The 26794-nt window shown below is 36.8% G+C and overlaps 1 protein-coding gene across 1 annotated transcript in view; it reads right to left on the minus strand.

Annotated features, from left to right (window-relative positions):
• The window catches only part of ADAMTS6 (ADAM metallopeptidase with thrombospondin type 1 motif 6), a 331893-nt gene that overhangs the window by 132341 nt on the left and 172758 nt on the right, over positions 1–26794 (minus strand). Inside the window, exon 9 of the mRNA XM_069096412.1 lies at positions 8182–8328. Coding sequence (XP_068952513.1) covers positions 8182–8328 — 147 coding nt within the window. The remainder of the gene's footprint in view (positions 1–8181; positions 8329–26794) is intronic.

A 26794-nucleotide genomic window follows, 5' to 3' on the forward strand; every position in this document is an offset into this window, starting at 1 on the left:
AGACAGGTTTTTACTACTGGCTAATGTCATAATTTCTCATGGCAGTGCAGAAAGTATCTTTTCAGTGGAGGAAAGAATATCTTCTCCAGCAACTTAGCAAGTAAAGTAGTTCACATTACCATTATATAGAAGCACTTTCTTTTCCCTGATTTTGAAATCTTTTAAATATTGCTCCAGAAATTACCCTATGCCCAGGACAGGTGAGGCTAGCTGAGTGAAAAAGAATACCAATTTCATGCATTTTTTTTCCTCAGCATGAATTTCATGGTTAAAGGCAGGTTGGTTTTAAAAATATGTGACTCCATATCATATTTTCACTTTTATAAGATTGTTAGTGAATTCAAAAGTTCAAAACATACTTTGCTTAAAAAGAAGATGCTTGATAAGGAAATCAAACATAAAGTATGATGAAAGAGCAAGTTAACATAAGATAACCTTGTTGCTTTTCAACAGGAATAAGTTATTTGAATTAATAGTGGCGATTTCCTTTCATTTTTAATACTATTTAGAATATTATCATGAGCATAAGTTTATGAATATAAAAATGAACATAAAATACCAACAAAATTTTGTTGTATTTCCATGAAGAAATTTTGTAAAAAATATATAGCGAAATGTTTGAATGAAGAGTTAAAAGTGCAATAACAAAAATAAAAGCACAAGAAAAAAAAACTTAAACCTAGGAAATCAGAAAAGATTTAAGCCAACAAGGTACTTCAAGCAAGAGTTGCCAGAGAGAGCCCCTGAGGAGCAATCCATGAAGAGTCCAAGAACTCCCTGAGATACAAATTCTTTCCTGGTGGCAAACTGGGCAACTTGTTAATTTTGTGAATGAGGCAACAACTACTTTATTTAGGCATTTATTCCATCCATACTCTCATGATATTGCCACAAAGGTGTCCAAAATATGGTTCTTGTCCTTAAGATCCCTCAACAAAGAGAAATAGACCTAGTCATTGGACCATAGACACCTTGCCTAAACCTTGACATGGACTTATCCAAAATAATGACTTTACTTTTAGAGCTTTATTTAGAAGCACTTTATGTTCTACTGAGGTTTGTATCTGGTATGAATAAAGGCTTATACAGATCTTTTTTGTTTCCCTTTCAGAACTGTATGTAGGAAAAATCATTACACAAAAATATGTAGGAGCAAAAGATTAAACATATAACATGATATGTTCCAAGTGGACAATGTCATGCATTTGCTAAAATCTGTCATTATTAGATGAATAGAGATATTTTCGAACATGACACTAAACCTTTTAAATAGGTTTCACTGTATATCACTAAATGGTAGCTCCTCCTGTATACTCAGAATAGAATTCAGTATTTCTAGTCATTGAATCTGAATTTTCTTACCAATTAAATTAATCAAGTGACACCTTTAAGTCATCTCCATGAATTATATACAGTACAGAGACACTATCTCAACATCATTCTTGGGATGGAGGCTAGGGTCTGTCATCATCACCCTCTAATTGACCAATCAACAAGCATTTATTAAACACCTACTTTATACCAGGTACTGTTAGAAGGCACTGAAGATACAAAAGCAAAAATGATACAATCTAGTTTTCAAGGTACTTACATTCTAATCTGTAAATGTAACTAAAAAAAACTTATTGATAGAATTTACTTCGATAAGGACTAGGAACCATCTTGCCTTCATTTTCTCAATGTCAATTATCCAGTCTTGTGATATAACCAAATTAACAGTGAATAAGAGATCATTTAATTTGGTTTTGCAAATAGAACAAAATTTTTGCAATCTAAAAAGATTTAACCAGCCCAGGATCCTTCCAAACACATCAATGACAATCTTTCTTTTAAAAAAAATAGCATTTTAAAAAATATTACTGGTCTTGAGATATATATATGGCTAATCTGCAAGGCTGACTTATTTGGCCTTGTGTTTTATATAATAAAACTACCTCCTTATCTGAGAATTGTAAAATCTTTATAAGAATAACTAGTGACTAGAGTGTTTGAATTAATTAATTTTTTAGCTAGAGCATTAAGGAGAAAAAATACTTTCTTGAAAAACTTTCTGAAATTCCACATTGTAGTAGAATATGGATATTTGTATATCTTTTTTTTTGATGAGTGAGGAACTTGTACTGTGCAAAAAAATTATTCTAAAAATGAATATACATATTGTATTTTTTTAGAAGTTAAGCCATTGTATAAATTTGTTGTCTCTTGTCTCTTTAATATAGAGGCTCAATACAGAAAAAAAAAATTCTAATTTGCCTATGATTCTGGTTATGATCCATGTAGGTTTTGTTATATAAATACTTGGGTCATCATATTCCATTTTGGTTCTATAAGCAATAATAGTGATGACATAAAAATAATTTTGTGTTTAATCTTTGTTAAACATAGAGCACTTAAATAATAATTATTTGTGTCATGGGTGATATTCAAATTTTTTTCATTCTGTTGACACAATTTTCAGTCACTACCAAACACATTTAAGATGACAATAGCACATTATACATAAAACCGAAGATTTTGATCAACCTCAAATCCTTGGTCCTAATATATTTAGACCAGAAAACATGATTCGTGGTATCATGGAATATGAGAATTCAAGGGCTCTTCAAGATTACTTAGTGCAATGCCCTCATTTTTGTCAATGAGGAAACTAAAGCACAGAGATGTTCATTGAATTGCCCAAGGTCACATGACAAGATGGTGGAAAATCCAGGAAGTTAACTTAGTTTCCTGGTTTTCAGTCCCATTTCTTTATGCTTTTCCATGTTATTGGTATAGTAGAAAAAGTGCTGGATCTATAGACAGAGTAAGTCACTTCATCTCCCTGAACCTGTTTCCTCATCTGCAAAAAATGGTGGGACTAGAAGGCCTCTGCAGTTCCTTCCAGTTCTAAATCTATGATCCTATGATTTTATGTGCTTCACAATTAACAACCAAACTCCAGTTTACATCTATAACAGAGAAGAAAATTAGCAAATTCAAGTACTATTTCCATTTACACTTCTATTCTTCAGGCTAATTTTGTGATTAAGATAGAGTCTTTGCATTCTGGTGGCATATTTGCTTTTCTATAAGTATCATATTGCACACCAGGGATTCAAAATCAATAATACTTTTATGTCCTCATAACTCTATCTCAGAAATATTGTCTTCTTTACATAGACAATTAGCCTGGAAAATAAGAACAAAAACAGAATCATAATTTGTAGATTTGCTAAATAGTCTTCCTTACTGTCAAACTTGGTAAAGGTTCAGCCTTTCACACTTCTACATGGGGTCAAGTATGTGAACTTGACTAGACTTGAAGAGTACATGATGATTCCCCTGATTATGTTTTTCAGTTTGCTTTCACTAAGACAATTTATACTCTGATTTTCAGGTCTGTAGTCTAAAATTCAGTTCAATCAAATGTTTCTTTTTAATTTTGTTGAAAACTTTACTATGAAAATGGGAATGTTTTCATACCATCTCAACCCTCCCCCCAAAAAAAATCCAACACGTTTTTAATGTCACTAAAATAAAGCAAAAGAAAAAAGAAATAGGGACAGAATTATCTTAATCTATTATGTATAAAGATTAACTTTATTTATAGGGGCTTTTCTATCAGTTTTTATATAGAATTGGGATTGTACTATTCTCTATCTAAAATCATCCCGAATCAAATCTCTCATTTCTTCAGTGCTATAGGTATTGAGAATAATGCTTTCATCTTTTGGGTGGCTATATTTAATGACAACCAAAATTAATATGATCAGTATGGATTTTTTCAGATTGCAAGAACTATGCTGAAACTAATTTGTCCTTGTTCTTTCTTTTACACATCATTAAAATATGACTATATGAATAGGCACATAATAAAAATGGAAGTTTATCACAGAAATGGAGGGAAGACTGCCAAGTTATTTTCTGAAGCACACTAAAACTTAAACAACAAGATCAAAATGTCAAAAATTCTTCATTCTGCAAAGAGGCATCTTTCTAGAAGAGCCTATCAAGTCACTAATTGGCTTGTTTTGTTTTTTTGCATAGTAGATTGGTCTTTGAATATGGCTACCCCATAAGAAAAATTAATTAGTGTCTTGGTCACCCTGAAATTCTCCTTCCAGCCTCCACGAGAGCGGGTTCTGAGGAGCCAATCTCTCAATTTTTCTTCCCTACTTCATTTTGAGATGTTAGATAATAATTTTGCTCCCCACACTTTCAGCATCCATGCTTTTTGTGATAATGGCTAGGCTGTATTTAATTTGGAACTGAAAGAATCTCATACATCTCTCTAACAGTTAAAACAATTTTAACAGGCCCTGATCTAAATAAAGCTTTACTTGATTCACAGAAACCCCAGGAATTGTTGAAAACTATTTTAAATTACTCTATCTTCCCTCTAAATATTGGGAAATACATCAAAACTAGTTTAAATTCCTTGTGGCTGCCCTTCACTGCCTGGTAGATCAGCCCATGGTCATTTGGGTGTGAGCCATAATACCGGGTTTATCTTCTCTTTACTTTTTTTTTTTTAATTAAAAAAAATAGTCCCGCAGGCAGATAGGAAGGACACTACCTGCAAAGCCGTCGTCGGAAAACATCAGAAGCTGGCATAACTCGTCCATTTTAACGGAAATGGGTTCTTTATTATTTAATCGGGACGGCTTCTGGGCGATTCATGAACCACTTATTGAATCACCGAGTTTAAGAAATCTGAAAAAAAATATTGGGAGTTGGTAAACACCACCTCCTGACGGATTGACAGCACTCAGTGTTTCAGAATGATACGAGAGAAACTTGTACTCTACTGGCTTTTATGGTCAAGGAATCACTTTCAGCCCAACATAGTGAAAAGCAAATCTCCATAAATCATAGAAAGCTCATTGTTAAAATTCATCATCATCTTTGGCCTAGGCAGGCACTAAGGAGAGAAAAGTATGCATTTTGTTGGCTGGGCTGAGGTTTCTAAATAATTCATCTTTCAAGATTTCTTTTTCTTGAGAAAGAAACTAAATAAAATGTTATGAGGCTTCCTGAGCCAACTTTAAAACATAAATATAAGCATAATTCCTGATCAGATTATCTCCAGATTTTAAAAAATATCACATGTAGCTACTGAAGCAATTAAGTTCAGAGTCTTAATAAGAAAGAACAAGAAAAATCCAATGAAATCACTCTTCTGTCTTTGTGTACCAGTGAACTGGTCTATTTTAAGGGCCTTAGACTAATTTTTTTTTTTTTAATTCATGCTTGGTCAGATTGTCACTAGAATTTTTTAGTTTGCATGAAAAGCAATATTCTCCCAGGTCTCTACCAATTGCCTCTCATACTCATTTTTCACTTGGAATAAGAATTGTGGGAACTTTGATTCTGTGGGATGGGAATATTTTCATAAATTATAGGATTAATACTCCCATTAGACTCTCACAACAATCACAAGATCATAGATTTGGAGCAAGGAGGGCCTTTGGAATTTATCTACTTCCATCTCTCATTTTAGAAATGAGGAAACTGAGACCAAGAGATATGAAATAACTTGTCCAAAGTCACATAGGTCTGGGATTTGAACCCAGGCCCCCTGACTCCAAATGCAATGCCTTTTCCACTGCATTAATGCTTCCTTCTACACTTTGGTAAATCTCATTCACCCACTTGAAAAAAGTCCAGACTTCTTGCCTGAATAATGCTGCTTTGGAAGGATTTGGCTCCACAATAGCAACTTCTACCTATTTTGGCAAATCTCACCAAATCAGTGGGACTGAGCTGGATTTGGCCACTGATTCACTCTTTTGTAGTAACCGAATGATATGGCTTCAGTCAAGCAAATTCTAACAGGTATTCAGATTGAGCCCACATACTGAGGCCAATCAGGCAGAAGGACACTGTGAATGAATCCTAGGTCTCATAAAGTCTCTTAAAAAATTAAACCCTAGATCACATGCAGTCATTCACAGGTACACCACACAGTTTCTCTTTCTAGTGACAGATACTTGTTCTATCTTGACTTTAAGATCTGGAGAAACAGAAAATTTGACCCAAGTATAAAATTTTGTTTTTGAGATTAGATCATGTTCATAAAATGATACCCTTGATTGCTTTAGGTTACAAATGCCCCCAAGGCTATTCTTGTCTGAATTTTCTTTGGTAGGTAATTTAACCAAGGATAGTATAGCCAATTATTACTGAGATTAGAAAGAGCCTTTTGGTCATATGACAGGTCCTTCACCAAAGGCCTACTTGGATGATAAGTCACATGTGTCAAAAACGTGGTCACCACATACAGCCCACAACAGTCCCAAATGCTGACCAAACATTAAATTATAATTGGGAAATATTTGACAAAATAAAGTAAAAATAAAATTATATTATATTTTAAAACAAAGTCAATATGCAGCCCACAGGAGCCTTATTTTGGTGTAGTGGCTCCCATTTCTACTTGATTTTAACACCACTGAAGTAAGAGACTCTGGGTCCCCAAAGATTTGGGACAGAGCACAAAATCTAGCAAACGCTATCAAGTTGGAAAGGCAGTTATTTCCATCATCAGAGGACCATCCTAGCTAAGTTCAGAGAGACTCATTACCAGAAGTTTATTTTGCCAAATGACATTTTATTTTGTTTTTGCCATGGGAATTCATGAAGATCTGCTAAGATATAGAACCATTGATATCCTCCTTGACGAAAATGGTATACATACTGAGAAAACTGTGGGTTCTTGAAATATTGGAGAAGTATTGCCTTCTGAATTGACTTTCATCTCTAGTCCATTTAAATATTTTTATTTTAACTAATTCACTGAAGTCCTTTTGTAACACTAGCATTGGAAAGCTGAACCAAAAATTTTTTTAAAGTTGTGTTACAACAAGCTTATATACTTAGGACCTGATTAGTGCCAATAATAAATTCCCACAAAGTAGCAAATTATTCAAACTTACACTATTTCCAGTGGGCTGGAACCAATTAGCATATTTTACATAACTATAACTATGAATAGTGCAAATTTGAATACATGTGAACACTTTATGGGATTCATTATTTGCATTAATCAGGCCCTGACTGTATTGTATGTATATATAACTTTGAAACATCATTGGACTTTCAGCATATCTGAACCCATCCACTAACAAACCATGGTATAATATGCCTACTCTATTTTAACTGCTGAATTTTTTTCCCTTAAGTGAAACAATCCTAAAGAGAGGAAAAAAAATGAAATTTGTAAAGGGAGATGATGTCAACATAAACTTTGGGTAAAGTCGATTTCTTAAAACAGCAACAACAACAAACTTTCGTTGCCCAAATTTTCTGTAAGTCAATCTGCTTTCTTCACAAAGTGCTTCGTGTTCAAGGACAACTTCACAGAAGAGAATCAAGGTTAAGGGTATGACAACAGAGCTCTGAAACCTCTAAGATGCTATTCAAACTAAGTTCCACAGGTGAGAACTGGGAGAACATCTGCTTTCCTGGGGCAACGTACACCTCCGCTAACTGATAACCTTTCTTTTGAAGTAAGTAGACTCTTATAACATGCATGAAGGGACCAGCAAAATAGCTCCCTAATGTTGGAAAGATACTAAGAGTCATTTGTTAGCTGTCTCACCTTGGCAAAAAGACATTTTCATTGTCTCTAAGGGCTAACTCCCTGGGTGTTTACTGCATTGGTATGCATGTAGGCCATGCCTGACCTTATGTAAAACCCAAATGTAGCCTATGCAATTTTCCTTTCAAAGAAATTTCTCTTAAGGTATTTGGCCTATATTCAGACCAATGGGGTTTTTTTCTTTACTAAATGCTTTCGAACTTCTGTGATACTCTGTTTTTCCACCAACAATTTAAAAAAATTTATAGTATCTTCATACAACATGTTTGTATATAATAAAGAAATTGCATAAGTCTGAATTTTGTATGACATAGCTTCATATTTCTGAAACAATACTTAATCAGTCATATATTTAACAACCTCCCAAACATATTCCTGCTCCAGCTCCTCTGAAATCTATTTAGCAGACTATAATATCATTTGAAAAGGAGGTAAAAAGAACTTGCCACAATATAAAGATAATTTTGGAAACAGCCTGGGATACATTATTGGACCTCTATTAATGTCACATTGTACAACATATGAAGCTCTAGAGCCAATTGGACTTCTATAGATGTCTTATTTCTGGAAAAATCCATCATTCCTCTCCAGAAGTTACTTACTCTAGAAAGCTTGTAATGTAGTCCCTGCTGCAAGCAGACCAGGAAAAAGGATTGGTGTTTGCCGTGATGTGAGCTGCCATAAGTTTTGCTGCTTCATGACCTTTGGTCCCACAAGAATTTCCAATTCCATCATGGTTCATTCCAAAACTGTCCAAAAGAGAATCAACAATGAAAGAGACAAGAAAATGAAAAGTGGAAATGAGAAAAAAGGATACATAATTTTCCTATGAAATAGGATCCAATACATGATCTACCTTAGGACTGACTATAGGTTAGTTGGCAGGGACTTTGGAGGTCATCAATTCCATTCCCCTCATTTTACAGAAGAGGAGATTAAGGGCCCCAGAGGTAAAATAATTTTCTTGAGTTCAAACAGGAAGAAAGCACCAGAGGTGAGATTTGAGCCTAGACCATCTGACTCCAGTCAGTGGTCTCCATTGTTCTATACAGCCTTTCTTGGTAGAAATAGATACTAGGATTCAAAATTCTTTTACATTTAGTTCAAACTAAAAACAATTTGTGTGTGGGTACCTGGGTACAACACTTATCTGAGAACTCTCCAGGAAGGATATTAAAATAATTTCCATGCATAAAAGATTTGAACACTAGTTTATTAATTTTGTATTTTGATAGGCTGACACAGGTGGAAGATGTCTCTCATTCCATAATAAACTATATCTACAATCAGAACTCAGATTTTTATTTTCAAATCACAAGAATACATTCCCCTGATCTATGTTCCTAATAATGTATTGTGCTTATCATAAAGCCAGGAAGGAAGGAAGGGAGGAATGAAGGAAGGAAGGAAGGGAGGAATGAAGGAAGGAAAGAAGGAAGGAAGGAAAGAAGGAAAGGAAGGAGGGAGGGAGGGAGGAAGGGAGGGAGGGGGAAAGAAGGAAAGAAGGGAAGGAGGAAGGAAGGGAGGGAAGAAGGAAGGAAGAAAGGGAGGGATGGAGGGAGGGAGGAAGCAAGGGAGGAAGGAAGGGAGGAAGAAAGAAGAAGGTTAGTTAAGGGTTTCTCATCTTCCTATGTGGAAGTAGTACCCATATGGAGGATTCCAGAGAACTTTCACAGTCGTCTAGAACTCTAGACCTTTCCTTTCACATATAAGACAGAACTGCAGTTGTTCACTATTTAGTGCTCCCCATTAGAACCTACAAGGCTAGAGTCAGAAATGAGAAAACCCTTCTCCAATGAGAGTCCTTGGAACTCTGGGATCTTTCTGCAGCCCACAATCTAAACCAGAGACTCCCCTCATTGTTCTCTGGAGAGTTTTCCTCAAGATCTCATTCTTGTATTGTAACAAGTCATTCTTTTTTTTTTTTTCCAATATTGGGTTTATTGCCACCTCCGAGGTCTTGTGGCAGACAGCTGAGCCAGGCCTTCAGGGGTGGGGGCTCTTGTGCTCGGGCTCCTCCATGCCCCCGATGGCTGATCAGGGCCTTCACGCATGGGGGCCCACTTCTCCAGCGGCAAGTAGTTGAGCAGCTTCTCTATCAGGTCTAGGTGGGCCAGCAGCATCCAGCAGCAGCAGTAGCGCTTCAGGCCCAGTGGGTTCAGGGCATCCCCTTCCATGTACTCCGCATGCAGCAGTCCCAGGTAGGCGTCCTGCTTGTTGCACATGATCTTGCCGCACATGAAGCAGAGCACTGGTATGATGATGGCGAGGGCGGGGAGGCGGCAGCACCAGCAGCAGGGACACACTTGGACAACCCTCCTCATAAGAAGTCATTCTTGCATAAGAAGTTGACCTAGATGGCTTCTAAGGTCTCTTCTAACCCTAAATTCTATGATTTGATGTAAACTCAGACTCAGTGTTTTGGTGAATTAAGGGGGAAGGGGTGGAGGGAAGAAAACCTTGGGCTTCCACTGGTATAAGGAACTTCCTGGCACAGAAACTCCTACTACTGCAGACTGACAAAGGCTGTCATTTGTGGTCTTCGAGATTTGCCTGCAGCCCTGAAAGATTAGCTGACTTGCTGGGGATCCCAGAGCTAGTAGTATATGTAGCTTGAATCCAGGTTTTTCTGATTGCAAGTTGGCTTTTCTACCCTCTATACCACACTTCATTTCTTTTAGAATAACTATCTGTAACTATTGCAGAACAAATCCTTAAAGTTCGCAGTAAGGAACTACCCCTATGGCTAGTCACATGATTAGTCAATAGCAGTATTGGAACTTGAAGTACTGACTACTGGATAAAGAATTTTTATCTGTTATATATCTGGTAAGAGGGGCAGAATGCTTAAGTAAAATCTCATCTATAGAGGTACATTAATTCCCCTAGTGTTCTTGGTTTACACAAGATGTTTCTAGGGTATATTTGTCTTTTATTCACCTCTGAATCATTTTTCTACATATAGTAAGAGAAGTGTAAGAGATACGTTTGGTAACATATGTATTATATTATACATTATAAATAACATAATATGCAATATGTGGTATATATTACTATAGTAATATAGTAGATACACATAGTATATTCTACATATAGTGAAAGAAGTATACTTATAGTAAGAGATGAAATAAGATGGGGTTTCGATAGCTAAGTCAATTTTCAGCCAGTCTTATTTGGAAAACTTTAAATATGACAGAAGTTAATGTTTAAAACATTAATATAATGCCTCCTATGACCATTTTCATTCAAATAATTTCTTTGCAGTTCTGTGAATACCATCCACTTGTGAATGCACACACTGTTGCTATTGTTGTTAAGTCATATCTGACTCTTTATGACCCCATTTGGGGTTTTCTTGGCAAAGAAACTGAAATGGTTTACCATTCCTTCTTCAGAACATTTAACAAATGAGGAAACTAAGGCAAACAGGGTTAAGTGACTTGCCCAGGGTCACACAGCCAGCATGCATCTAAGGTCAAATTTCAACCTGCCCCGAGTCTTCATTGTAGTATATAAGTAAATATTTACTGTTATCAGAATTTACCCCTTTCCTCTTCCCTACATTGCACCTCTATCACCCTTTCTTGGTTTTTTGGTGCCATACTTCTGTAATCACAAATTACCATCCCCCATTAGTACTTGTTCTTTACCTCTCTGTGGGATATATACTTTCTCTGGGGTTCTCCACTTCTATCTCACTGCCAAGGCAGTATTCAAGGCAAAACATTCAGAGGTCAAGGGCAGGATGATACCTGCTCTCCCAAATACCTCTGACTTTACTCTCAAATAGCTTTGGCTTGAGGAATGGCTCCACAGTGGGGGTAGTCAGGCAGTTCAGATAGACAAGATTCACTCCCAGCTTCTGGACCTGAAAAGTCAGCAATAAAGTTTTGCATATACCCAGGGTGGTGGCAAGTTCTTTTCAAGTTATGATCTTAAACAGAATTTTCCCAGAAGGTCATTTAACAAATAATTATTTATACAAATAAGAGATTACTTCTCATTGTTGCAATAATGCTTTGTTACACATTACTGTTAGAATGGATGACCTCAAAGTATTTTTTTCTACTTTTTTCTAAAAGTCATGCTCCCCTTGCTCCTTCTAGTTCCTGAGTATGTCACCAATCTTCTACATTTATTGTGAAAAGCTAACAATACTGATTCAGTAGGTCTGCTAAGATTTTCAATTGTTCTGAACTAAGAGAGCAGTGATTGATAAAAATTTATTGTTGGTATTTAGTGTAGCTAGTATTGTCTTACAGATTTCTTATCAGCCCATCTATGGCTTTACCCAGTTTCTAATTAACCATTAACTCTATAAACTTTTGTTTCTATATGTTTTATTAATGTCCAGCATAATTTTGTTCTTGGGCACTTTCTACATTGGCCTCTTTGCTTACTTAGCAACAATCCTATTCTTCATCCCAAATACCCTTTATGTGTTGTATTCACAAAAATTATTTTGTTTCATTTGACTTTAGGCCCTTTGTTTTTCTATTGCTTGCCCTAGAACCATAAGATCTCAGGAGTGGAATGAACATTAAGAGGTCATCTAGTCCATCTCCTGTAATCTTAGGCAGGGTCATACTGCAATCCATCAATTCAATCAACCAACAGAGGGACTGACAAGAAGTTACTGAGTACCTATCAAGTACTGAGAAGAAACATAGGGGTAGAGCTCTGGGCATGAAGTCAGGAAGACCTGGGTTCAGGTCAGGACTCTGATGCTTATAAGTAATTAGCCCTGAGCAAGTCAGTGAACCTCTCCATGTGCCTCAGTTTAACTGGAGATCACATTTACTAAGAAACAAACAGGTTGTTTTCAATATATTATGTGAGATCTTGTGGGGCTTTTGAAGAAAGTATAAGATGTAGTCGTTGTACCCCTATGGAAATTACAGTCACAAAGGGGGAGTGAAACCAATCCACATAAAACAACCAGGAACATAACATACTACACAAAATAAATGTTAAATCTTGCAGGGGCGGGGGTAGGTAATGACAAAGAAAAAGATTCAGAAAAAGAAGAAATCATCATGGGCTAGAGCAGTCAAATAATGTTTCTTTCCAAGAAATGTGAGGTTTCTTCCAGTCCTTTAGAAATATAAAGATATGGAAAATAACAACTCACATTTACAAAGCAACAAGATTTGTAAAATACTTTCCTTGGAACAGGTAGGCACCCAGAATTTCAAAAAGTTGTCACTGGAGCAGGGCCATAAAGTTACTATGTACCAGACTTAGGATTGCAAGTCATATCTCTCTTGATTCCAGGTCCAGCCTTTTTCTTACTTATTCCCGAGATCTTGTCCTGACTCTAAAGTTAGCCCTTTCCCCACTTTTTACCCGTGTTAGCAGATGTGCTTCCATCTATAACAAAGGAATGAGACACTGATTTTCTCATTGTAGCTCACTGTATTATTGAACATCGATCGACTTGCTCTGTCATTGGTCATTAGCTTACCTTCCCAGACACATTACTCTGCATTTGTCTTTATTAAACTATTCAATTAAATAAAGTCAGTTTTTACTGAGTTCCTTTCTTCAAAGACACTAGTTACCCTATTTTAGTGTCATCTGAAAATTTAATCAGCGAGTTCTTTATTTCATCATCTAGATCCCTAAGGAAAATAAAACTTGAACACATACTCACGCATGCATATTTATATGTGGTACATATTCAAATATGCACCATAGACCATAAAAGAGTACACTTCTTCTTTGATTCTTTGAGTGATTTGGTCCTATTAAAGTTATCTCCTTAGATAGCCTTCAAGATGCATAAAGGTGTTAATTTTCATACTGTTTGGTATATATACTTTTCTTCCATCAATGTAAGTCAGTGAGAGATTTTTACAAGGAAATTTTGCTATCTTGGGCCTTAATATTGCCAATTACCTCCTGCAGTCACTGGGATTTGCTCTTCAATCTTGACCTCTCTCTGATGAGTCCTCAACCTTTCCCTCTTCATTGGCTTCTTGCTGTCTGCTCTTCTTGCTGTCTGCTTACAAATATGTTCTAGTCTCTCTAAATTTAAAAAAAGACTCCTTTAATCCTCCTAACCATTGATCTACTCAACTCTGGTTTTTTTCAGCAAGAATGCTTGAAAGTCCTCTATTCCACTGAATGATCATATTTTCCCCTGAAACATGATACTCAGTTTTGCTGGTAGGTGACTCTTGGTTTTAATCCCAGCTCCTTTGACCTCTGGAATATCATATTCCAAGCCCTTCGATCCATCAGTGTTATCCTGGGTTATCCTGATTGTGTTTCCACAATATTCAAATTGTTTCTTCCTGGCTGCTTGTAATATTCTCTCCTTAATCTGGGAATTCCGGAACCTGGCTATAATATTTCTAGGAGTTTTCTTTCTGGGATATTTTTCAGGAAGTGATCAGTGGATTCTTTCAACCTCTATTTGGCCCTCTGGTTCTAAAGTATCAGGGCAGTTTTCTTTGAGAACTTCCTGGAGGATGATTTCTAGGTTCTTACTTTGATCATGGCTTTCAGGTAGTCCAATAATTTTTAAATTATCTCTCCTGGATCTATTTTCCAGGTCAGTGGTTTTTCCCATGAGATATTTCACTTTGCCTTCTATTCTTTCATTTGTTTGGATCTGTTTAACAGCATCTTGATTTCTCATAAAGTCATTAACTTCCATTTGCTCCAATCTATTTCTGAAGCAATGATTCTCCTCAGTAGCTTTTGAGATTCTTTTTCCATCTAGCAAATTTGGCTTTTTAAGGCATTCTTCTCCTCATTGCCTTTTTGAGCCTCTTTTGCCATTTGAGTCAGTCTGTTTTTTAAGGTGTTATTTTCCTCAGTCAGGCTATTGACTCTCATTTCATAATTTTCTCACATCGTTCTCATTTCTCTTCCCAATTTTTCCTCCACTTCTCTTATCTGCTTCTTAAGGTCCTCTATGGCCTGTAACCAGCTTGTATTTTCCTTTGAAGCTTTTGGTGCAGGAGTTCTGACTTCACTGTCTTCCTCCTGTTCCATGCTTTGCTCCTTTTTGTCCCCAAAATAGGAGTCTAATATTGGAATCTTCTGTCTGCTTTGTTTCCTTTGCCTGGTCATGTCGCCCCTCAGTCACTTGACCCCTGGGCTTTTTGCCACAGTAGGACTCTGCCACCAGACAGGGGAGCTTTCGTCCCAAACACTGAGGTTTTCTCAGCTGCCGGAGGTATTAGATGGGTGCTTTCTCTGAGGTCTCCACGCGCTCTGGCAAGCTGGACACATGCCCCAGGACCTCTACCTTAGACTGCAATCCAAATCCAAGCAGGTTAAAGGAAGAGCGATTACCCCTCAGACTAGTGCTTGGTCCCCCTACACTCTGCAGGCCAGGAGCTGAAGCTGCCATGTGGGGCTGGCTGGCTGTGCCAGACTCTCAGAGGCTTCTCACCCCAGGGGCAAAAGCCAGGCACTCCTACTTACTGGGTCCCAAAGTCCAGACTGCACTGACCTCTCACTTTGTCCTTCGCATCTATGTGTTGATAAATCTGGAAAGGGCCACAGCTGCTGCTGATCTGGAGTCCCTCAGGCCGGCTGGTCAGGCCCACCCTGGGGCTAAAGCCTTGGTGTGGGTCTGGGCTAGGCTCCCAGAGTGCTGCGCTGGCCTATTCCTGCCGGGCTATCTTCAGTGGGAGTTTAGCTTCTCTGTGTCATTTTGTGGGTTCTGCAGCTCCAAAGTTTGTTCAGAGTCCCCTTTTACATGGATTGGGGAAGGTGGAAGCTGGAGCAGTGGGGAGGTTCTGCTTCTATTCTGCCATCTTGACTCCCTCCCCATACTTTTCAATACTCTGTCCTCCCTTGTTCTGCATTACACCCAAATCCACTGTTTCTTCTCTTATCTTTCTGACTATTTCTCAGTATCAATTGCTGGCTTTTCTTCCTCTTCTCAATCCCTAACTCCACATCCACTCCAATTCTCTCAACCCTGAGGCCTTGTCTTTGGCCCTTTCTTCTTTTCTATCTACACTCTTTTCCTTGGCAGTCTCATCTATTATTCTAACTTCACTCTCACATCTAAGAAAATGAAGTCCAAATATGTATGCCCAGCCCTAGGCTTATACTCCAAACTTTCAATTAATACTGTCTATATGACATCTTAACCTGGATGTCCTATGGATAACTTAGGCACAACATGTACAAACTTTAATTTATCTCCTCTCCAAAACTCGTTCTTCCATCTGATTTTCACTGGATCATAGATTTAGAACTAGAGAAAAATTGAGAGATCAGCTAGTAAAAATGCCTCTTTTCACAGAAGAAACAGATTCTTTGAGACTACATGACTTGCCTAAGATTGCTAGGTAGTGAGGAAAAGAGCCAGAATTTGAACCTAGGTCAACTAGGTGCAAAACCAGGGGTATTTCCATCCTATTATGTTGGGTTTTTTTGCTTTTTTGGGGGGGGGCAATTGGGGTTAAGTGACTTGCCCAAATTCACATGGCTAGTTTTTGTGTTAAGTGTCTGAGGCTGGATTTGAACTCAGGTCCTCCTGACTCCAGGGCCGGTGCTCTATTCACTGCGCCACCTAGCCGCCCCCTATTAACATTATTTTTTTTGTTCAATAGCACCACCTAATCACCCATGTTCAAACTCTTGGTTATCTCTGACTGCTCCTCTATCAACTCTCACATATTAAGAAATTTAGTCAATTCTACCTTTTTAATGCATTTCACACTGCACTCTTCCTTTTATTCCTACTGCCAGATAATGAGTTTAAGTTTTCATCACCAAGACTATTATGATAGCCTCCTAATCAGTCACCCTGTTTCCAGTCTCTCCTCCTCTAATCCACCCTTCTACCACTGCCAAGTTCTTTTTCCTTATGCACAGATCTGATCATATCACTCTTTTCAAAAGACATCAGTAATTTCCTGTGGCCCATTTGGCAAAGACTCTCTCTATGCCTTAGCCTCAAGTCCAAGGCCTTCCATAGTATATTAGTCTCCCTTTCCAAGCTTATCTTAGAATAACAGGCTTTTAGAATAGGAAGATACATAAGAGTCCATCTAGTCTAAGTCATATCTGAAGAAAGAACCTCCCCAACAATGTAACCCCCCCCAAATGGTATTCCATCCTTTGTTTGAAAATATCAAGTGAACACAGCTCCCAAGGCATCCCATCCCACTTTTGAGCACCCTTAATTGTTAGGTCATTTTCCCTGAGATCAAGTCTAATTTACTTCTTTGTAACTTCTACCCAGTGCTACTATTCATGCCCCATAAGGCCTAATTAATTTCTCTTCCACATGTTAAACCATCAAATACTTTCAACAAAGCTATCATGTTCCCACAGTCTTCTCTGCTACAAGCAAAACAATCCCAGTTCCTTCCATGGATTATCACATGACAGAAAGTCAATGTCCTTCACGATCCTGGTTGTACTTCTCCGGATGCTCTTGAGATTAACAATATCCTTCTGAAACTATGGTGCCCAGAACTGAACACAACACCCCAGATGTGGTCTGACCAGGGCAGATTACAGAGGAACTGTAAGCTATTTATTTCTGGATGCTAGAATAATAAATAAATTTATTTATTAATAAACAATAAAACTCTCTTAATAAAACTCAAGATCATATGAGCTCCATTGGTTTCACATCACCCTGTTTACACATAATGAATTTGCAGTTTACAAAAATTCCCACATCTTTTTCATAAAAACTGGTGTCAAACCATGCCATTGCCATTTTGTACTTGTAAGGTTCTTTTTGGAGCCCAGCTACAACATTTTTACATTTATCACTACTGAATTTCATCTTACTAGATTCATATCAGTGACTTACCCTGTCAGGGTCTTTTGGGGTGCTAACTCTAGAATTTAATATGGTAGTTATCTTTCTGAGTTTTGTGTCATCTGCAACTTTGACATGAAGACAATGCCACCTATCCAAATCACAGATAAAAATGTTATATGAGATAATATTTGTAAAGTGGTTGGTCTAATACCAGGCCCATAGTAGGTACTTAATAGATATTTATTTCCTTCTCCGTCCCCGTACCCAAATGGCATAGACCAGCCAGCTCTTTGGGGTACTCCAAAGGAGTCCTCCTGCCAGCTGGCACCAAACCATTAATAATTACTCTTTAGGTCTAGCTAATCAACAAATTTTTAATTCATTTGATTGTACTCTGATCTAGACTATATATCCATCTTTTCCAAGAGAAGATCATTGAATACGTTGGTAAACTATATCTACAGTGTTGCCCTAATCTACTACTTTAGTAGCAATGCTGTTAAAAAATAGTTTGGAGAGGTAACTTGAAGGCTGATTGTGGAGAGCCCTAAGTAACAGGAAAAGAAGTTTGTACTTTAATGTGTAGGAAATAGAGAATTGAGTGGAAGCACACCAGAAAATCAACCAAGATAACAAAAATTGGAAATGAACTGTTTTGGAGGGGCCAAGGAAAGAGAAGCACACTGAAGATGTGGATTGGTTCAAACTTTCTGGAAAACAAGTTGGAATTATGCTCAAAAGAAGAATAGACATGTCTATACTCTTTGACCAGAGATCTTACTGCTAAGGATATATTCTGGAAGGTCAGCGATAAAGGAAAAAAATCCCATTTATACCAGAATATTTACATAAGTATTTTTTGTAGTAGCAAAGAACTGAAATTAAAGTAGGTGTTCACTGACTGAGAAATAGCAAAAATTTAAAAATACTGTATAAGAGTGTAATAGAAAATAATTCGGCTCTAAGAAATAATGAATAAGAACTGAGAAAGGAGATGTAGTTTCTTGGGGAAGGAACAGCAGGGAGATTTGTGTCACTGGGTCTCAGAGTACAATAGTAAATACCCACCACGCGAGCCCCGGAAAGCTCTTACTGGCTAACTGAGCCACACAACAGCTCTTTAAATCAGTATATGGCTAGCCTCAAAGAGATGGGGAAGAAAATATCTTGGGCCATTGGTCCAGGAATGGGTCCTCATTTAGGAGGCAAGGAATCACCAAGCTACAGTCCTTTGAAGAAGAAACAAACAAATGGATGGCACCTTTTGAGCTTTGACTTCCTCTCATAGACCTTCCTGTTTTTATCTTTTCATAATATGAGAAATACTCTTCTCTCTTTTGATAAAAAATTTGAAAAAAAGGAAAAATTATTTTTTAGCCCATAATACAGTGTTTTATTGCAAGTATGTATTTCTATTGCTTCATTTAAGGAATGGGTATAAGGACGTGGTGGGAAACCTGCAACCTTAAGGCCATATGTGACCTTCCAGGTCCTTGGGTGAGACCTTTTGACTGAGTCCAAGTTTACAGATAAATCTTTTTATTAGGGGGATTTGTTCTGTAAAGTTTGGATTCAGTCAAAAGGCCACACTTGAGGACATAGAGGGCCACATGTGGCCTCGAGACTGAAGGTTCCCCACCCCTAGTATAAGGTATAGGGAATATCCCAGAAAAGATTAAGGTTGATCAGAAATGAAAAGAAATAGATAATTTTGTGCGTATTCAAAGATAGGGAAAGGTGAATGTCTGTTCTCAGATTTCCCTTGGAAATTGGAAACCAAATTCACTGTAACCTGAATGTTGCTCTAACCTTTCTTTTAACCTCCATCTATTCAAGTTTTCTTACACTTCTGTTAAAATCTGTGAAATTTTATTATACTCCATTTCCTTGATTACTAGTGTTATAATGTAAGACTAATGATTTTAGTATCTTGTAATGCTAAACTGAGAAATAAATTTTCCATAAAAAATAAGACATGGATTGGTTTTTAAAAAAACTTAGCCACATCATAGGAACCAGAATTGTTTTTATAAGCCCCATATTTATGACATTTCAGTCTATTTGGGCAATAAATCATTCTTACCAAAGTCCCAATGAAGTATTTTTTGTATTTACCAAAATCCTATGTGTTTTTGCAACTGCAGCAGACATGCAGGTAGACATGAGGCACAAGGAAGGAAATCCCCATTTCCTGATTCTCAGAATACTGAAGCAAGCTCAGAACAATTCACTCAACTAGAAGGAAACTACAGAACTGTCTCCTCCAAGTGAGAATTTTTAAAAAATCTTCCTTAGATTTCAAGTCATGAAAATTAAGCTTTAAAAACAATTTGAAAAATCATGAAAAGGACTCCAGAACTTCAAGAAAGAACTGAATGACTGTTGTTATGTAATAATAATAATGATGAAGATGATAAATGATTAATAATAATAAAATCTCATTTATACAGTGCTTTGGGGTCTTTTAAACTCTTTAAAGACATTATCTCATTTGGGCCTCAACATAACCCTGGTAGATAGGTACTGTTATTATCCCCATTTTACAGTCTAGAAAACTGAGGCAGACAGAAGTCATGACTTGCCCAGGGTCACACAACTAGTAAATGTCAGAGGCTGGATTTAAACTAAGAATTTTTATTGACTGAAGGTACAGTGCTCTAGCAGTAAGAGAAAGGAAGAGAGATAGTATTACTGTAGCCTCCCAAAATATGGTTTGTTGTCTTAAATTAGGATACTACGATGTTGTATATGAGTTTATGGAACACTTTTATAAAGATGGCCCAGTTCTGTCTGACTACTCCAGATTTCAGATTCATTTAAGTATTTTTCACTTTACCAGTTTTGAGAATTATAAAGTTATGGAGAGACCATCAGATTAAAACTGAAGTCACCAGTATGAATAGAATATTTGCTGTAAATATCAAGCTAAAAACAGAAATGTTCCACTTGATTAGTAGAAAATTTTCATTAGTAAAAGTAACACTGGCATCTTTTTACCACTTTGCATATTGTATACCAATTAATTACTTTTATACTCTCCGTTCTCATCTCTGTCTCTTAGCTTCCTTGGCTTTCTTCAAAACACATTTCAAAACTCACCTGTTTGTATAAGAAGCATTTCTTAGTTCCTACAGTTGCTAGTGCATTCATTCTGTCTAGATCTTGTGTGTACTTAGGGTTTTTTTTTTTTTTACATATTATCTACTTCCATTAGAAGTAAGATCCTTGAGGACAGATAGTTGTTTTTACCTTTCTTTGTATATGTTCTCCCCTCACCCAAGTTTAGCACAGTGCCTGGATCACAGGAAGCACTTAATAAATGTATGATGAGGGATTATTTATTGGACATAACCTGCAAAGTCATATAAGGAATAGAATTCCGTAACCAAATCACAACTTGTGGCTTTGTTAGACTTAGAATTCTCACCTCAAAAAATTATCATTGGGACTTATGTTTGGTATTAGCCAAGAAGCAAGGATTTCTTTAAAGTCTAAAGAAAATCCATTTGGTCCCTTTTAAGTTACTCAAGCATTTTTAAATGGAGTATTTCATTCATTAAAAATTTATCTTGATTAGATATGCTATTCAGGGTATGAACATTAGACTGAAAAACTAGTCTCTTGGCTCTGAAAGTAGCACCATATTTTGTGGTAGGACACAATCCATAAAAGCAAATGCAAAATGTAGTCTTGTGAGATAGGTAGTATAAGGATTACTATTCCCATTTTATAGAGGGGGAAGTTGAGGTTCAGAAAGATCAAGTAATTTGCTCCAGGTAATAAAGCAGGTAAGGATTGGAAACAGGACTTGAATTTGGGTCTTTTGGTTCCAAAGTTAATACTTTCATACTGTTCTGTAGTTTCACAGTTGTACTCCAGACCTTCCTGGATACTAGATCTAAAAAGAAAGGAAGTGTGAACAGCTTTAGTTCTGTGGGAAAAGATTCCTTTTGGAAATGGTATCACTCATCCCTATGCCATTAGGGATCAGTTCAATTTGGCTCCCTTTAGTGAATGAGCCACCTTTAATAGGAAATGGAGGCTTGGCCTTTTTTTTTTTTTAAGCAATTGGGGTTAAGTAACTTACTCAAGGTTACACGGCCAGGTGTTTCTGGGTGGGTGCTAACTGTCTGAGCCCGGATTCGATCCCAAGTCATCCCGACTCTGGGGCCGGTGCTCTTACTCGCTGTGCTACCTGGCCGCCCTTGAGGCTTGGCCTTCTTGAGGAAGAAAGGGGTTTAGAACAAAAAATCCCTATAGGGCAGCAGTTCTGTGGTTACCCTCACAAAACAATCCCTTCATTTGACCCTACCATGCCATCAGGCAGCCCGACTCTATTTGTACTCTTTTTCATGTTCAATTCTTGCAAGGAACTATCTACTTTTGTTTCTTCCACTGCTCTCACATATCACAAACCCTTAGAGTTTGGATTCTGAATTCACTCAGCTAAAGCTACTCCCTTCAAAGTTACCAGCATTCTCTAAATTTCCAAATCCAGGGGACGTTTCTCTTGACCTTTCTGAAGCATGTGTCACTATTGATCACCCTCTCCTCCTGGATTTTAAACTTTTCTTGGGTTTTTGTGACATTGTTCTCTTATGTTTCATCCTTGTCCTATCCTGTAACTATGAGTGTACCCAAGGCTCCATCCTGGGCCTTTTCTTATTTTTCTATACAATCTCTCCCTTGGTGGTCTAATTAACTCTCACGATTTCAATTACAGTCACAACTATTAAGTAGAATTAGTTGTATCTATTAATAATTGGTATAATATTGATTTGTCAATAGTAATAACTTAAACCACTCAGCTATATTAATTTCTTCTTCCCGAATAAATTGTGAGCTCCTTGAAGACAGGTCTTGGGTCTTCTAATTTGTGTCCACCACAGGACAACTCGGTGGCAAATTAGATAGAGCAGTAGGCCTAGAGTCAGGAAGACCTGAGTTCAAAGACACATACTAGCTATGTGACCCTGGGCAAGTCATTTAACCTTGTTTGCCTCGGATTCCTCATCTGTAAAATGAGCTGGAGAAGGAAATGGCAAACCACTTCAGTAACTTTTCCCAGAAAACCACAAAAGGAGTTACAAAGTCAGACACAACTGAAAACAACTAACCACTACAACCATAGGACCTGGCATAGAGCAGTAAGCAGTACATGTGTGGAATAAATGTCCAGCAGATGAACAAATGTTAAACTCAACTGGTTGGCAATAGTGTGATCATTTAAGAACCTCCTTTTATCCAGAAGTCACTTGCACCTGTTTACCTCAGTTTCCTCATCTGTCAAATGAGCTGGGAAAGGAAATGGCGAACCAGTCCAGTATCTTGGCCAAGAAAACCCCAAATAGGGTCATGAAGAGTCAGACACAACTGAAACACCTGAAGAGGAACAAGACTGAAGCACCAGAACTGACCTCTGTGGTACGTCAATTTCCCAAGGATGTCCATTTTTGTTATGCCTGAGACATAGGATGTCTGCCATATTTTCTAATACTGTCCTTGAACCAATTGCACACAATATTTGGAACTTTAAACACAGAAAGTAGTCCAAGTACTATTATTTCACCAGTGACAGTACTGTCTTAAGAGCTGAAACATAAATTAAGTATAGTTTTACAAAAAAGTGTAATCTTTTTAAAAACTTTTCACTGGAAAAGCATTGATATGGCTACAAGACAGGGGAAACAATCAAACACTTTAAGTGGGTTTGGATTTTCTATTAAAACAATATCATATTTAATAATATCATTAAGGAGATCTTACGTGAGTATAGACAACAACTGAGAACTACAAAATAACCAATTATATTCTCTCAATATCCTATAACCTATTGTCTGGTTATAATTTTGACTGAATTAATTCTTTCAGTTCATTAGGCCCTTATTTACAGCAATGAAGCAAAAGCATCGAATGAAACAAGGGAAATGCAGCTTTTCTAAAAATAGCAGTAGCTAAAGTATTAAAAGAACTTCTTAAAGCTTAATTTCTCCTTTCTGGAATGAATCTAGTTCAAGAAGATGTGCATAATTGTGTTTGAACAAATTTATTTAAACAAAAATATCTAAACCCAGTAACATTTTACCACTATGTAGACAGACAGCTGCCTTGCTGGTACAGCCATTTACATTAAGATGAGGATTTCTATCAGAAGTAATGATCACTCTGGAATGGAGCATCTGCTGCTGAGAAAGAACTAAGATGTGATTGGGCACATAATCGTAATGTGATTCACTCAGTTGTACCCTGTTTGACCTGAGTTCAAATCCGGCCTCAGACACTTAACACAAAAAACTAGCCACGTGGCCTTGGGCAAGTCATTTAACCCCAATTGCCCTACCTTTCTCCCCCTCCAAAAAAGCAAAAAGAAAAAAAAAGCTGGAAGAAAATACGAAAAATTGTGTAATTCTATGGATGACTGACCCCCTCCACTTTAAAGAGTAAAAAAGAAGGGCTGGGTTAGAAAACATGACCCCAACAGATAAGATATGCAACCTTAAAACCTTTTTTATAAAGTGAGAGTGAGGTAATACCAATGTACAAACTATCCATATACACCATTAGACTCCTTGCAATAGCATAAGAACATGAAGAAATTTCCCAGAATATTGGTGATTGGGCAGCCGTGGATGGGTTGTGATCTGCATTGTTGGAAGGAATACTCACATCGATGAGATCACAAATCCACCGCAGCTTGAAAGTACAAGAAAGAGCATGTGTATGTGTGGGTGGGGATATGGATTTGTGACTATGATTTCTTGAGGTCATCAGAATCCAAATACAATAACATTACAATTATCCAACATTGTTGATGAATGAAGCATTGCTCATGTGTGCATTTTCCAGATAAGTGAATGTAGTCCTTTTAGTGCCAAAACATTTTTTAAAAATTAACTATTTTTGATGGAAATCTTTCAAAAACATATTATGAATTTCCCCCTACTTTCTTAAACTGAATATACTGAATATGATTTAACCTTTTTCCTTGACGGCCCAGCGTCATCATTCAAATTTATTTAATTCAACAATCATACCTCGCTGAAGGCTGGGGACCAAATTAGATCTTGATGTTCTAGTTCTAAAAGTTCATGTCTAAGTTTTAGGTCTAAGATTTATGCCTTTCTAAATTAAAGAGAGGGAGCAGGTCATGGTTATAAAGATGAATATCAAGTAATTTAGTGAGGGAAAGAGCAGAAGGGTAGATTATTCCTTAGATACATAGAATCATGAAGAAAAAAGACTGAAGATTTGGAATTGGATCTGATATTAAACAGTAGTCAGTACAAGGAGAGGACTGGAGCTAAGTGATCTCAGTAGCTTATTCAATTATGCTGCCAGTCTGACATCAGCAGCATCCTTCTGTAACAATTCCAGTTACAAAAACATTATAATAGGTCAGTGAGGGTATAAGAAATGTGGAAATCATTGTGGTGAGGAAAGGACATAGATTTTGGCTAGCCCCACCAGGCATTTTTGACTCCAAAACTAACTGGGAGGCTCCTAGAACTGGAAAGAAGAATTTTTTTTTTTAACTGGGAGGGGTTGTGAACACATCCCAGTTGAGGAGTTAGTGTCTGGGAGGTAACCAAAACAGAGACTGTTTACTTCCCCTCCCCCACCTTTCTTGATTTTCTTTTTTTCAAATCCCCTTTAATTTTCTAGAACCCTACAGGCAAAAATCATTTCTGAATACCAACATAGCTATGCCATTGTTTCTCTGTGACCTTTGTATTAAATTGTTCCCTACAACACTTTTTACTTTTAGGCAAATGGCACAGGATAGTCAAATGAGACGATATCTACTATGTCTTCACTTAAATACATCTGACATGGAGATGTACTAATCCAATTAAACATAAGGTCTTCTCTACCAGAATAGGGATATATGTCATTGATGAATGTAAAATAGACATTTTAGAATGCTGACATTGCTTAAAAAGATTGCTCCAGTCTAGCAAATTAACTCTGAATATTCTAATATTGGTTAAATTCTTAAATTTAATATAGATTTACTTTCTTTTATGTATGTAGCTCTTTAAAAGTCATGTATAAGTTCAATTTTTGTAAATAAAAATAAAAATTTTAGTGTACTGAGAAATGATGCTTCAAGGAATTCTTACCTAATATGAAATCTTTCCCTAATTTATCTGTTTTGAAGGTCTGGGTTTTCATATGTTATATTCCTAAAAAAAGGATAGATTTTTACTGCATTGCTACTCTCCCAAATAATTACATAAAATTATTCTAATTTTCTTTCACTAATCAGCCTAATCTCTTAAAAACTGATAATCACCATATCTTATATGCCAACTAGTAAGTTATTGTCATCCATTCAACAACTAATTATTAAGTACTTAGTTTGTACAAAACATTATGCTAGAAACCAGGAGAGTTACAAAAATAAATAAGACATAGTTCTTGCCAAGACAGTTTACAGTTCCACAAAGAGGATAATGACATGTGCACAAATATGCAATAAGTACAGTACGGAATATCATCCAATCTAATGAATAAGCCCTGACTATATGCAAAACCAAAATGAAACACAGCCCCTGCCTTCAAGGAGTTTCATTTTTGCCAGATACCAAAATACATAAACAGATAAGTTTGTACACTGAAATTTTCAGAGGAAGGTGTTAATACTAACTACTAAGTAGATCAGGAAAGACAGTAAAAAAAAATCCAGGATGCTGAAAGGAGACAAAAGGAAACATAAAAGCCTTAAGTGTATGAAAAGGGATCTGATGCCCCTAGATTTTGTACATATTCTATTTTAAAATAATACAGAATATTAGTAAATTATCATGTGCAGAAGTTGTAAACCAGCAAGCTGCTGTAGGGCCTGTTAAACCAACTATAGTGCTTCATAGTGTCTGCTTTGTGGTTTCTATGACCTTCCTATCATTTGCCTAAGGATATGATTGCTTCTTAGAGTTTTTTGAGTCTAGGTGCTACCTTTCTTCTAGGAAATGTAAGTGAACCACTACTGTTTGTTATAGAATATATACATATACATACACACACACGTGTGTGTGTGTGTGTGTATATATATATATTTTATTAATAAGTAAAGCCTTCTCCTTCCCTGTTAGAATATTAGTATTTTGAGATGTATTTTTCTTTTCCTGATAGAATCTGGGCTAGGATTCCACATTTTGCACTCCAAGGAGAAGGAGGGAACATAAGTACCTCCATAAAGCTTTTGACTCTCATCTGGGATCCCAACACCATCCTTTTGAATTCCCTGTGAAGATTAACACCCATATCAATCGGTTAATATCCTATAAGTATTAGTCTTTTCTTCCTTTCATCCCAGGAACCAGTGGATGAAGAATGGGTGAAAGTGGCTAGTCAAATAACTTCTTTCAGGGTTAAGAAATTTTCAAAAACATTAGAATATCATAAAATACTCTAACACCAAAACCAAATCTTTCTTTGATAATTCAGAAGGCTTCAAGATTTTCCAG

This window comes from Petaurus breviceps, unplaced genomic scaffold (assembly GCF_028583685.1).
Source record: "Petaurus breviceps papuanus isolate PSGF00001 unplaced genomic scaffold, PetGlider_PUasm1.0 229, whole genome shotgun sequence".
Taxonomy (NCBI): domain Eukaryota; kingdom Metazoa; phylum Chordata; class Mammalia; order Diprotodontia; family Petauridae; genus Petaurus; species Petaurus breviceps.